At 43.5% G+C, this 15,236-nt stretch overlaps 1 protein-coding gene across 1 annotated transcript in view; it reads right to left on the reverse strand.

The window, feature by feature from the left end:
• Positions 1-2,087: 2,087 nt before the first annotated feature.
• The window catches only part of susd5 (sushi domain containing 5), a 37,364-nt gene continuing 24,215 nt past the window's right edge, over positions 2,088-15,236 (reverse strand). Inside the window, exons 4-5 of the mRNA XM_068031015.1 lie at positions 11,212-11,400; positions 2,088-3,325 (exon numbers count right to left, since the gene is read on the reverse strand). Coding sequence (XP_067887116.1) covers positions 2,088-3,325; positions 11,212-11,400 — 1,427 coding nt within the window. The remainder of the gene's footprint in view (positions 3,326-11,211; positions 11,401-15,236) is intronic.

Below are 15,236 nucleotides of genomic sequence, written 5' to 3' on the forward strand. Positions count from 1 at the left end.
GTGTCCCCACATAAAGTGGCCACATTTTATGGAAAGAGATTTCAGTCTCTTGGCCATTTTTCAGACCACTGTGAAGTCATTTAGCAAAGGGTGGTTGCATATAAAAGTGGAATAATTACGTGGAAAGTAGAATAAACATTTTCTCAAAGTAAAGTTCGATTAGTTACAGTAGTTTAGGTTACATTAGTTAAACACGTGTGGAGATAACAGAAGGGCTTGCCATAATCTTCCAATTATCTCTGGATGCAGGGGTGATGCCAGAGGATTGGAGAGTAGCAAATGTGTTCCCCTTATTTAAGAAAAGTTATAAGGACTGTCCTAGCAACTACAGACCAGTTAGTTTAACATCAGTGGTGGGTAAGGTTTTAGAAACAGTAATCGGAAAAAAATCAACAGGCTTTTGGAAAGGTTTGAGTTAATTAAGGAGAGCCAGCATGGATATGTAAAAAGCAGATCATGCTTGACTAATCTAATAGAATCTTTTGTTGAAGTAACAGAAGATTGATGATGGGATGTTGTCTATATGAATTTTAAGAAAGAATTCGACAAAGTACCACATAAAAGACTGGTTAACAAATTTGAGGTTCATGAAGTAGGAGGGTCAGCGTACAATTGGATTAAAAATTGGCTCAAAGACAGAAAACAGCGAGTTGTGTAAATGGTTGTTTTTCAGATTGGAGAATAGTAGACAGTGGTGAGCCCCAAGGATCAGTGCTAGGACCACTGCTTTTTTTGCTATATATAAATGATTTAGATTTTGGAATAGAGTAAAAATTAAAAATTTGCCAGTGATACCAAAGTTGGAGGAGTTGCAGTGAGGATGATATAAATCACCTGCAACAGGACATAGATAGGCTAGCAGAATGGGCAGGCAAGTGACAGATGGAAATTAATACAAGTGTGAGGTGATGTATTTTAGCAGAAGGCATGCGGTGAGGCAATATAGACTTAATGGTGCAGTTCTAAAGAGTGTGCAGGAAAAGAGGGGCCTGGGGTGCGTGTGCATCGTTCCTTGAAGTTGGCAGAGCCTGTTGAGAGAGTGGTTATTGAGCATATGAGATCTTGAGCTTCATAAATAGAGGCATTGAGTACAAAAGCAGAGAAGTTGAGCTTATAAAGCTCTAGTTAGGTCCCAACTAGAGTATTGCAACCAGTTCTGGTCACCACACTTTAGGAAGGATATGAGTGTCCTTGAGAGGTTGCAGAGGCGATTTACTAGAATGGTTCCAGAGATCGGGAATTTTAGTTACAAGTTTAAGTTGGAAAAGTTGGGGTTGTTCTCCTTGGAAGAAAGGAGATTGAAGGGAAATTTGATTGCGGTGTACAAGATTATGACAGGCTTAGAAAAAACTGTTCCCATTAACTGATGGTACAAGGACCAGGATTGAAGGTTTTGGGTAAGAGATGCAGGGGGAATGTGAGGAAGAACTTCTTTATGCAGAGAGTGGTAATGACCTGGAACTCCCTGCCCACGAGGGCAGTGGAAGCAGAGACAAGTCAATGATTTCAAAAGGAAATTGGATGGGCACTTGAAGGAAATAAAGTTGCAGGGTTGCGAGGATCCAGCGGGGGAGCGGGACTGACTGGATTGCTTCGCAGAGAGCCGGCATGGACTCAGATGGGCCAAATGGTCGCCTACTATGCTCTAAAAGACTCTGACTCTATGGCATGCAAACTGACACCGAACTAATTAGATATTATTTACAAATCTTTACATGTTTCTGACAGTAGCCACTTAAAGGTACCACTGTCCATTTTTACAAAATTCCCATGTGGATGTCTAGGTCAATCCATCCGCAGCCCCAGTAAGATTGTGTCCCGACACAGAGGGTCAATGGTACAGCCATCATTCTTCCATTGGAAAAGTTTTCTTTCCCCAATCTATAGTTTGTGCTTGACTGATTGAACGCATTGTTCATTATGCATATTCCAGATATTTTAAGTATATTTATCTGCAACGTTAATTATTCAAAGCATATTAGAATTAAGACAGCTCATGCGGTATCGCAGTGGTTCCCATTTTTAAGATGGGTCAGTTCTGGTGGCCCAACTGTGATTGTGGGGCCTCCCTCAAGCAGATTTTCCGATTACACTTTATGCTGCATTTCGATGTGTTCACCACGTCTCACCTGCCCCTTTCCATTCATCTGGTACACGGATGTTTTCTGGTGTCTATGCCTGTAGCACCATACAGCCAGGATCGCTGCCAATACCAGCAGACCAATCACTGTAACGACGATGGCAATCATGGGGCCTTTGCTTGAGCGTGAACAGTCCTCCCCTCTGCAGCTTTCAATAGTGGGGAGTAGTTTGGCCTCAGTGCCATTGCTAAAGTTCTCCCTTTTGGTGAAGCCATCATACATGTCTATTTCTGTAAAATCCATCAAAGTCTGAGTACTTGCTTCAGGTGTGCCTAAAGTCAAAATATGATGGGTTGAAATCTCAGCTATTTCTGTGGGTATTGGCGCATACTCTACAGGATATAAACCTTCACTCACTGTTTCTACAGTGCTAATGGGAGACAGTGAAGGTTCAGTAATTGCTTCAGAGGATTTCCAGTACTCCTCTGTGCCTATACTTGAGAACGTGGTTGTGTAGGAATTGGCATCTTCAATAGCTTTACTGGCACTGACATTTTCCGGTTCTGTGGTTGGTGTTAGGCCTATGTCCACTTGTTTAACACCTTGGTCAGGCATTCCAGTTGGCACACTTATGATCTGTGTATGGTGAGTGGCTGAGCTTGAGCTTGGAGTGTCTACCCTGCTGCTCTCGACATGGTTAGAATGATCTGTGGTGACCACAGTTTCATCCTCGATTTCCATTGATCCATCAACCTTTTCACCTTCCCCTTCTGTATCCGGTACAATGGGATAGCCATCTACCCATGATTCATCCGTACTGGCAACTGTTTCCTTTGTAACTTTAGTCTCATTGTGCACAATGGATGGTTCAGCGGGCAAGTCTTCATCTTCAGTTGTTTGGACCCCTTTGGTGCCATCAGTCTTCAGTCCAATTTGATTATCACGTGAAGTAATTTGGATTTTGGATTCCACATGTGGTTTCTTGGTATCCGGCTGCTCAGTGTTGGGGAACAGCTCGGAGGGGAACCAAAATAGGTGTTTCTGGCTAAGCAATGAAATTGGTGATTCGGTTGGCGTCGGTGTTTCTTGGCTGCCTTCTATTGAGCTATCGGTTCCCTCATCCGGACCTTCTTCACCATCTTCAGAAATAATGACTCTGCCTTGCTCCTCATTAGGATCTGAAAATGACAATGAGTCTTCATCGGGGAACTTGTCTTCATAGTCGACGTGTCCCTCAGTTTCATCTAAAAAAAAACAAGCATCTTTGACTGGATTATCCTGGATTTAGCTTACAGTGGTAAATGAGTTGTGATTTTCATGCAGTGTAGAAATTTGCATTATTAATTTTACCAGTTTAGGCATGAACAATTGCCCAGATTTTCACAACTATGGCTAGAAATGGAGAGGCCATCCTTAATTGCTCTTGCCAACTGAGTGCCTTGCTAGGCCATTTCAGAGGGCAGTTAAGAGTCAACCACAATTCAGTGGGTCTGGAGTCACATGTAGGCCAGACCAGGTAAGGACAGCAGATTTCCTTCCCCAAAGGACATTCGAGAACCAGATGGGTTTTTACAACAATCAATAGTTTCATTGCATCATTATTGAAACAAGCTTTCAATTCCAGATTTTTAAACATTAATTGAGTTTATTTATTTATTGAATTTGAAATTCCACCTGCTGTCATGGTAGGATTCGAACCCATGTCCCCAGAGCTTTAGCTTGAGCCTCTGGATTACTAGTCCAATGACATTACCACTACACCTGATGGCCACTGAAATATATTTAGACCACTAATGATACAATGAGGTGAGGGTTAATTTGCAAAGTTGGTTTGAGCTTTTCCTCTGCTAAAGTGCAACCATTCTGTCCCTCTATCGACATAGTCTGAGCCAAACTCCATACCCCTTTTGAATGCAGGCAAATTTTTACGTTGATGGGAGTGCCAGGAGCAAAGGGTGGGGAAAGGTTTGATGAGCGCTACATGTACTGGGATGATAAACTGGCCTTTTTTCCCCAGTCACAATATTCCAGCTCTTGGTGGGGGGGGGCGGCAGTGGTGGTAAGATCTAAATAATTATATATTTGCACCAGCACAGTAATGTCACCATGATGACTCCTTGCTAATCTAACCAGCAGCATCAGCTGGAGCCTCTGAGCGTGCGAGTTGGTGCTCAGAGCACCGTTTTGATCTGCGTTCTGATGTCCATACCATACATCCTGGCATTGTGCTCTGTGGACATCTCACCCTGCTGGTAACACGTACCCACAATCAGGTGTTAATGCAGTCACCTCTGGGATGCCTCCTGTGACACCAACAACATATAGCCAGGATGCTACTGATCATTTTGGCCACAAGAGTCTTTCTATCAAAGGTAAGTAATTAAATAACTGCAAAGCATTATTTTCCTGTACACTGTATTCCATATTTGTTTCATTTTTAGCTCCATTCTAGTGTTATTTAATAAAAATTGCTGACTGGCCCCAGGTGTTGCTATAGCAACCTCACAATACAGGTTTACTTATTGAACGAGCATTACCTCCCATTCACTAACCAAGGAAGTAAAATAATGTTTGAAGCAACCCTGGTACACTCTACTCCTGGTCTTCGCATTTTGCCAACAACCACGTGAAGAGGTTAAAGTTCGCCCTCTAACTGAGATCATGTGGCCAATGACTGTCCAGTACTCATTTCAATGACGAATCAGAAATGCAGTTATCCACATCTGGATTCCCAGTGGGGCTAGCGACTAACGTTATGGGACACCGCTGCCGTGTCAGAAACATGGCTCGTGGCTCACTTCAGGTGTATGTTTACAGCAGTAACACTGTCACAAGCAATAATAGTGTTGTGTGGCACTACCACCATGCTAAATGGGATAGATTTCAAACAGATCTATCAATGCAAAACTGGGCATCCATGAGGTGCTGTGGGCCATCAGCAGCAGCAGAATTGTACTCAACCACAATCTGTAACCTCATGGCCTGGCATATCCCCCCACTCTACCATTACCATCAAGCCAGGAGACCAACCCTGGTTCAATGAAGAGTGCAGGAGGACATGCCAGGAGTAGCACCAGGCATACCTCAAAATGAGGTGTCAACATGGTGAAGCTACAACCCAGGACTACTTGCATGCCAAACTGCGTAAGCAGCATGCAATAGACAGAGCTAAGCGATCCCATAACCAACGGATCAAATCTAAGCTCTGCAGTCCTGCCACATCCAGCCGTGAATGGTGGTGGACAATTAAACAACTAACTGTAGGAGGTGGCTCCACAAATATCCCCATCCTCAATGATGGAGGAGCCCAGTACATCAGTGCGAAAGATAAGGCTGAAGCATTTGCAACAATCTTCAGCCAGAAGTGCTGAGTTGATGATCCATGTCGGCCTCCTCCTGATGTCCCCAGCATTAGAGATGCCAGACTTCAGCCAATTCGATTCACTCCGCATGATATCAAGAAACGACTGAAGGCACTGGATACTGCAAAGGCTATGGGTCCTGACAATATTCCGGCAATAGTACTGAAGACCTGTGCTCCAGAACTTGCCGCACCCCTAGCCAAGCTGTTCCAGTATAGCTACAACACTGGCATCTACCCTGCAATGTGGAAAATTGCCCAGGTATGTCCTGTACACAAAAAGCAGGACAAGTCCAACCTGACTAATTACTCTTCCATCAGTCTACTCTCAATCATCAGTAAAGTGATGGAAGGTGTCATCAACAGTGCCATCAAGCGACACTTGCTTAGCAATAACCTGCTCAGTGATGCTCAGTTTGGGTTTCGCCAGGGCCACTCAGCTCCTGACCTCATTACAGCCTTGGTTCAAACATGGACAAAAGAGCTGAACTTAAGAGGTGAGGTGAGAGTGACTGCCCTTGACATCAAGGCAGCATTTGACCGAGTATGGCATCAAGGAGCCCTAGCAAAACTGAGGTCAATGGGAATCAGGGGGAAAACTCCCTGCTGGTTGGAGTCATACCCAGCACAAAGGAAGATGGCTGTGGTTGTTGGAGGTCAATCATCTGAGCTCCAGGACATCACTGCAGGAGTTCCTCAGGGTAGTGTCCTAGGCCCAACCATCTTCAGCTGCTTCATCAATGACCTTCCTTCAATCATAAGGTCAGAAGTGGGGATGTTCGCTGATGACTGCACAACGTTCACCATTCATGACTCCTCAAATACTAAAGCAGTCCGTGTAGAAATGCAGCAAGACCTGGACAAAATCCAGGCTTGGGCCGATAAGTGGCAAGTAACATTTGCGCCATACAAGTGCCAGACAATGACCATCTCCAACAAGAGAGAATCTAACCATCACCCCTTGACATTCAATGGCATTACCATCGCTGAATCCCCCACTATCAACATCCTAGGGGTTACCATTGACCAGAAATTGAACTGGAGTAGCCACATAAATACCGTGGCTACAAGAGCAGGTCAGAGGCTAGGAATCCTGCGGTGAGCAACTCACCTCCTGACTCCCCAAAGCCTGTCCACCATCTACAAGGCACAAGTCAGGAGTGTGATGGAATACTCTCCACTTGCCTGGATGGGTGCAGCTCCAACAACACTTAAGAAGCTCGACACCATCCAGAACAAAGCAGCCCGTTTGATTGGCACACCATGCACAAACATTCACTCCCTCCACCACCGACGCACAGTGGCAGCAGTGTGTACCATCTATAAGATGCACTGCAGCAACACACCAAGGCTCCTTAGACAGCACCTTCCAAACCCATGACCTCTACCACCTCGAAGGACAAGAGCAGCAGATGCATGGGAACACCACCACCTGCAAGGTCCCCTCCAAGTCACACATCATCCTGACTTGGAACTATATCTCTGTTCCTTCACTGTCACTGGGTCAAAATCCTGAAACTCCCTTCCTAACAGCACTGTGGGTGTATCTACCCCACATGGACTGCAGCGGTTCAAGAAGGCAGCTCACGACCACCTTCTCAAGGGCAATTAGGGATGGGCAATAAATGATGGCCTGGCCAGTGACACACACATTCCATGAATGAATAATGAAAAATCACTTTAGAAAACTAGAAAACTAGTCAGTTTAATAACAAAAAACTTAAGCATTTTAATTCGTCTCCTGCTGTGATGTAAGGGTTAAACTAAACACAGTTCTCACACATTTAGTGTACCAGGACTTCAAAACTCTTCTTCAGCTAATTTCTGAGATTAAACAGAATGCAGTTATCAAATAATCAGTCTGCAAACACTGTTCTACTTTACAACAAATAGTAAAAGATTCCTTTTCCTCACCCGACCCAGTCCAGCTGCAGAAAGTTAGTTCTGGCACAGGCGACCCAGCCGAGATACTGAGGGTATAAAAGCTTCTATTCATCAGCCTAACATCAAAGAAAACAAACTCTCTTTCCCCCATCCCAAGGTTCGCATTTCATTTCCAGAACGACATTAAAGGGTGTGTTCAACATTGGGTAATAATTTTTGTCTGGCTTGAGGTTACCTTTGTCGAAAGTGACCCAGCCCCAGTGTTGGCATTTAGCGAGGAAATGTGATGGTGGTTATATTTAGCAGCTGCAAATGCTTTAACTAAATGACATTTCATTTCCCCTCTTGCAACCTTCTAAATTATTTTTAATTGCGTGAAGGTGAAATTGGACAGAATGCAGCTTCGCCTTTAGTAAGCAAGCATGTTCTTGGTTTCTTTTAAAGCCTGTTTCTGTGCTGCACAGTCAGCATCTCTAACCAACACACAGTGGTTGAGAGAGACAAGCTCAGTGTAATAAGATCAGTGTAAAGAGGTGCACAGAAAATGGAAAAGCTCTCACGGCGACAGAACCTAAATGCACCCACAATCACTGCCACCTGGGCTGCCTCTCTCTGCACCTGCCTCCTCCACTGTCTCTCTCCTTCTATCAATCGCTATCAACAGGCAAACAGTTCCACGTGAGAATAAGGATTGGCAATAGCAGCATGATCTCACGCTCCCGCCCCCCCCCCCCACCCCCCCACAACCCCCTCACAACCCCCTCACAACACTGGCCTCACTTCATGGCTCAGGCTGCAATAAACTGTTTTGTAGTAATTGTGGTTCCCCTGCCCCCCTCCAGATACAGAATGAATAAAGGACATCGCCAAATCCACACTTCTTGCCCCCTGCCTGCCCAAGGTAAGCTGAATATCCCTGTGTTTTCAGTGGAACACAGTGTTCATTCATGCCAAGAAAGGAAGCAGGAAGCACTAACTATGAGCAATCATTGTACCTTTGAAAGTCCCTCAGCTACTCACCAGCTCCCATTACTTCATGCTTATGACATAATCTGACAGAGTTCTTGTTGAGCTATTTTATACGCAAGATATATATCTATAATATCTCAACAAGAATCATGTACGAATACATATATATTTAAAAAAAGACTTTCATTTACACCGTCATTCTCACAATCTCTGGATGTCCCAAGCGATTACAGCCAATGAAGTGTACTCACTGTTGTAATATAGGAAATACTACAGCCAATGTACAGATACATGACTTCAAGAGATACCGCAGCTCTGATTCCATGTGGCAAAACGTGTGCTTAGTAGATTTCAATTTAGTCCTGTGTCTACTGGCAGACAGTATGAAAATTGACAACAGCCCAGATTTTGCAGTGATAATGACAGTGAAACTGTCACCATTTGCTGTTATTACTCCACTGAAACTGACAGCAACTTCTGGAGTCTGCACATGCAGAGAATAAGACGGAAATGCAGAAGTTGCTGTCAGTGAGTTTACGCATCTCCAGAGAGTGCACTGTTGAGGACCCTCCCCCCCCCCCCCCAAGAGTGAAATCAATGGGAAATCAATTGAATTGACAAGAACTTCCACTTTTAGACAGTTAGCCTCACAGTAAAGATCCTTGAAAAAGTTACACCTTGTTAAACAAGGTGGAGCTGGAACTTTTACAGCTTCATGATTACTGCTAAACAACCTCACTGGCCCTGAAAAACTAACTTTATATTTGTGGAAAGTCAAATTTCTCCATAATAAAAATTCCACATTTTTAAAAACAAGTAAAAAAAATTTTTTTGTTTATGTTTATTTTAACTTCTATCTGATTCCAACCATAATCATTTATTTTCCTATCTGAAAATTTAAATTCAAAGTTCAGGATATTAACTGCTTTTATCTTGCTGGCTTGCTGTGTGTGAATACTTCAATGGGACTGGCACTTCATCGGCTGGCTGACATCACTGCTGCCGTACACCAAGACATCCCCTTGACTTGGCACCAGATTTCAACTGCCATTGGGAAAGGGCGAAGCCACGCCGCAGAGACTGCTAAATCTTTGTGGGCAGCTTTCTTCGAGGTCAGCACGAGTATCTTTGCTTCGCCGCTGACCACAAAACCTGGGCCATTAATACTTCATAGAACTGAGTGATGCCGTCAGATGGGTGACAGTCAGGTTCACCTCCAAGCATGAATTTCGTTTCCTCATGTATGTTCTTAGAAGCCATATTGTGCGCATTTAATGAATAGTGAGCAATGGCTTTTATCTCAATAGAAGGGAAAAATATCATCCTCAACAGAATGGCCTAGACTGGCAGTTAGCTCTGGTGATAACACTGGAGAAATTTGAAACATGATCCTGTGACGTCCATCTACTATTTACCATCCATCTGTTGGCCACGTTCATTTTAATTTATTTTGACGTCGGATTGAAGGCCATAGCAAATACTTTAATTTCCAAATTTAAAATATCTGTAACCCCTGCAGGTGAAATTAGTTTTGAATTGAAAGTGAGAATTTTAAGAATGCCAGAAAATGCTCCAAATAAAGGGTCAAAATTTGAAACCTGTTGAGAGGATTTGCCCTCTGATCCCTCTCGAAAATAAACCTCACGCTGTCAGGGCTCACACCTGCTCTTCAGTTCCTTCTGAATCCCCCAACTGTGCACTGTTGTACCTACAATAAAAGTGATCAAAAGTTGGGTGCATCTGAAGCTTAACCTGTGACCTGCCCATGTCCTGCTACACTCTCAGAACAGTTCCTTATTTTCATGTGTCATAAGGCCTCTATTCAAGATTGTTCTTCAGTCGTAAGGATTTTCTGGGGATGCATCAGCTTTTGCTAACTTTCTAGGTTGGCCTGTATGTGTAAGCCTGTGTTTACCGTAGTAAGTCAGCAGTGTATTAGTCACAGAAGGTGAATTTGGGCCACCGTTTAATTATTATAATTCACATAATTCATCCACCTTGTGCCCTGGAGGATGGCACCATTGCCCAGAATTTCGAGTTGGCAGGGGTCAGTTCCTATATTTAAAGTCTGAGGTAGACCCACAGTTTTATTTTTAGATATTTTGATATGGTTCATGTCCTGGTAAATAAACATACATGACTGTGAGCATGGTTTCATAATGCCTCAGAGTTTCCTTTCCTGGTTACTCAGTTAGCCATAAGTTCTTAACAGTTTCATATAACTACAGAGTGTCACGTGAGTTAAAAACCCACTGTATTATTGCCCCACCTCTCTCCATTAGATAAACCAGCCTTTGGTGCAATGGAATGCAGTATTTCTCAGATAAATGCCCACGCTGGATTGGTTGCAATAAAATTGTTGGCAATAAATCACTTACCCTGACGACTGCAGTTTTGATCACATGAGATGGAATCAGAGTTGGGTTGAAGCAGGATGGAACTCTTTAACACATTTGAGGCTGGGAATGAGTTAGCACACTCACTTTCACCTCTCCAGACCACAGTTCAAAACCAACCAAGATCACATGTTGAAGAAACCATCTCTTGGTTTCGAAAATTAAAGCCGTAGTAAACCTGGAGGGCCGTCAATTGGTGCAGTTTCAGCTACTTGTCTTGGATTAGCAGAGAGTAGAGGGACCATCACTCTGTGTATAAACCCACCCGAGGAATGCTTGGTGCTGATAGCAGAGCCCTAACCTGAAAAATGTTCCATTTCCTGAACACAATTCTCTGAAATGAAGGAGTTCTGATGATATTGTAGAGCATTGCTGAGGTGGCACAACAGCCCTAGTTCACATTGGAACGGTGCAACTGACTGAAGAGCCAACATACAGAACATCACAAAGTGGGTGTCCCAACATCTCCGATCACTGGTCCTATTGTATATTAGTATTTGGTGTGGTGCATTTCTCTCACCTTTTATACAGGCTTGGACAAACCCATACCATTCTCCGCAGCTATCACACAGCAGGCTGAAGGCGTTCTCCCTGTTGGCCATGACATAGCCTTGGGCACAGACATAAAGCAGCTCATCGCCCATTTCAATTCCGGTGTGGCCCTGGAGGATGGTGTTGGGAAAGGAAGGGGGGTCTCCACAAGGCTTACCTGCAGAAAAAGGAAGGAGATGCTCACTGATACATCAACTTCTAAAACAGTCACTCAGAGCAGTTTTATTCCCTCTGTAGATGTTGTCCCCTCGGTGAGATTATCTCTGGCAATGCAGAGTTCTGGTATTAGTGGAGCAAATGGTGACATTTCGCTCTTAGCGACAGCTCCATAAGAATGTATTTTAGATCAGAGGCTACGTGTATCGGAGGCCACTGTAAAGAAGCTTATTCTCTATAAAAGTGGTACATATTTAGTAACATGTTGTATATGCATAATTAAACCATGAAACACTAGATAAAAAAGTATCTTAAATAGAAAAACACCTTCAAAAACGCCTTTCATGACCACCAGACATTCCAAAGCATTTTACAACGAATTAAATACTTTTGAAGTGTAGTCACTGTTGTAAGAGGCATGCTGCCAGTTAGCGCACAGCAAGCTCCCACAAACAGTGATAAGATGATGACCAGATAATCTGTTTTTGTGATGTTGGTTGAGGGATAAATATTGGCCAGGACACTGGGGAGAACTCCCCTCCTCTTCTTTGAAATAGTGCCATGGGATCTTTTATGTGCATCTGAAAAGAATGACGGGGCCTCGGTTTAACGTCTCATCTGAAAGACATCACATTCGGCAGTGCAGCACTCCCTCAGCACTGCACTGAAGTGTCAGCCTAGATTTCTGTGTTCAAGTCTCTGGAGTGGCACTTGAACCCAGCACCGCCATAGGCCTCAAGAACATTGTAAATAAATTTATTTTGAGTAAAATAATCTGCACAAAGTTATGATATTGTAGGTACTGAAACAGCAGCCCTAAGATTGAGAATTCAGATCCCCATAATTCTGCTAACCTGTGGGTTGGTAACTGATAAATTACCACAGAAACTGCCGGATTGTCATAAAAACCCAATTGATTCATTCGCGTCCTTCAAGGAGGAAGCTGCTATCCGTACCTGGTCTGGACCTACACGTGACTCCAGTTCACACACCAAATGGTCAATTCTTCATGCTCACAGGGAAACTAACAGAGGGCTGTAGATGTGACCTATACTACGATTCCCCTGAAGGGAATACAGTGAAATCTTGATTATCACATGTTCAGACATTTATCATATGCATTACAGAGTGAGCTATCTGATTGCATGCGCTGAGTTTTTCCGTCTCAGTGCAAATGGGTTTGGAGGCGGAGGGGAGCAGGAAAGCAGTGGGAAACCCATCAGGACAGCTCCCCAACGCAGCCCTGCCTCCGGGTGACTTTCCCAGGACAGGCTGTCACAGCAATCAGCAACCCACTCAGAGGCGGGCACACATTGAAGCCAATTAAGGCCCCAATCAAGTGCCATTTTCCCCGTGCCACACAGGCCCCCCCCCCCCCCCCCACCACTCTGTCGACAGCCTGACAACACTGCGGAGGTAGCTGAATTAATTGGCAGTATCAGGGGGCCACAATGCTCACAGAGGTCCAGGCATGGTCACAGGCACTCTTCTGCAGGGCCAACTCTCCACCGTAAGGCCCCTCACAGTACTTTGACATCTCTTTCTCCACTGAAGAGAGAGAGGCTTTCATGAGTGCCTCCATTTTGAGGTGGCCCCTACACCTCCCTCTTCTCCAGCAACGCTCACCTGTCCTGGTGGTCTGCCGTCTCCTCCCAATTCCTTGTTCTGCCCGTGATTGTTAGTTGGATGGCGAATACAGAGGCGACCAATTAGGAGGCTGCCTCACGTGAAGTTGCTCCAGCAGGCATGCTGAGGCCAGTGGGAAAATTCAGCCCCACGTCCCTAGAGTGGAGCCTTTCCTTCTGGGAGAACTATGTAATGTTATTGTGTACAAGCAGCTCTATACCAAGGTCTAAAAGACAGCAAATCACGTGAAGAAATTACGGGTTACGAGCACGATTTTCCAATACGAGCCCCAGGCAATGTTCTGTGTGTAGGACAATACATCTACACATGCTAGGCCAATAAATACACACACCAAACACTCACACCAATAAATACACACACCAAACACTCACACCAATAAATACACACACCAAACACTCACACCAATAAATACACACACCAAACACTCACACCAATAAATACACACGCCAAACACTCACACCAATAAATACACACGCCAAACACTCACGCCAATAAATACACACGCCAAACACTCACACCAATAAATACACACGCCAAACACTCACACCAATAAATACACACGCCAAACACTCACACCAATAAATACACACACCAAACACTCACACCAATAAATACACACACCAAACACTCACACCAATAAATACACACGCCAAACACTCACACCAATAAATACACACGCCAAACACTCACACCAATAAATACACACGCCAAACACTCACACCAATAAATACACATGCCAAACACTCATACCAATAAATACACACACCAAACACTCATACCAATAAATACACACACCAAACACTCACACCAATAAATACACACACCAAACACTCACACCAATAAATACACACGCCAAACACTCACACCAATAAATACACACACCAAACATTCACACCAATAAATACACATGCCAAACACTCACACCAATAAATACACACACCAAACACTCACACCAATAAATACACACACCAAACACTCACACCAATAAATACACATGCCAAACACTCATACCAATAAATACACACGCCAAACACTCACACCAATAAATACACACACCAAACACTCACACCAATAAATACACACACCAAACACTCACACCAATAAATACACACACCAAACACTCACACCAATAAATACACACACCAAACACTCATACCAATAAATACACATGGGCCAATGAATATACATGATTTCAATAAACAACATGCATACATCAAAAAATATATTTTTATAGATCAATAAATATTTACATATAGATTGATATATAAAAAAGATCATAAATATATATATAAGTCAATAAATATAGACAATCAGCCTGTAAATATAGAGGCTGAAATAGATATGCACATAAATCAATTAATAAACAGCATAAAAGCCAATACATGGTTAGCAGTAACCAACGATGACGTATCAATGTCCTGGGCAGATCCTTTCTCATCACTTGACTGCACCAAGGCAAAATTGTGTTGCCCTCTCACCTGGAGTCTGATGTCTGATCAAAAAACAGCACCTCTGATGGTGCAGCACTCCCTCAGTACTGCACGGGGAGTGTCAGCTGGATTATGTACTCAGATGTGTGGAGTGGAATCCGAAGCCAGAATGCAATCAATATACATACTTTTGAGTATTTATACCCTCATCAAAGTAGCAGCTCAAATTGGTGAGCACAAGAAAAAAAGTGTTTAGATAGGGAGTTTCTGAAGCTCTTCAAATATTTTTAGAATTGGCATCTGTTTTGGCTATTTGTTTGTTTGGGTGGATCCTGTGCTAGAGGTGAGGGTTGCTGCTTCAGGAGAAAGGTTCTTTCAGAGACCATTATTCCAATTCTCCATCCCAAGCACCGCTGGGTCAGTTAACACACACAGATACAGAATAAATTCACTCTACTCCACCCCTACAAAGTACTTTGACCCTGGGCATAAGGCATTTGAACATCTCTTGTATTTCTGTTATGCTGTCAGGCATTTTTAATATCTGTTGCATTTCTGTTTATAAGTAAAATGTAACGAGTTGTGGCATGGACCAGCATGTGGGACTCACTGGGTGGTAAGAACATGGAGTGTGGAGGACATCAGGACGAGGGAGAAGAATTCTGACCAAAGACATTATCTCTGGGGTTCATATTGGACTTTTTAAAAATGAAGACAGTTTAACTGAACAAGGAACCATACACACACACAGAGATACAGA

The sequence above is a fragment of the Heterodontus francisci genome, chromosome 5 (genome assembly GCF_036365525.1).
Source record: "Heterodontus francisci isolate sHetFra1 chromosome 5, sHetFra1.hap1, whole genome shotgun sequence".
In the NCBI taxonomy this organism is placed as follows: Eukaryota; Metazoa; Chordata; class Chondrichthyes; order Heterodontiformes; family Heterodontidae; genus Heterodontus; species Heterodontus francisci.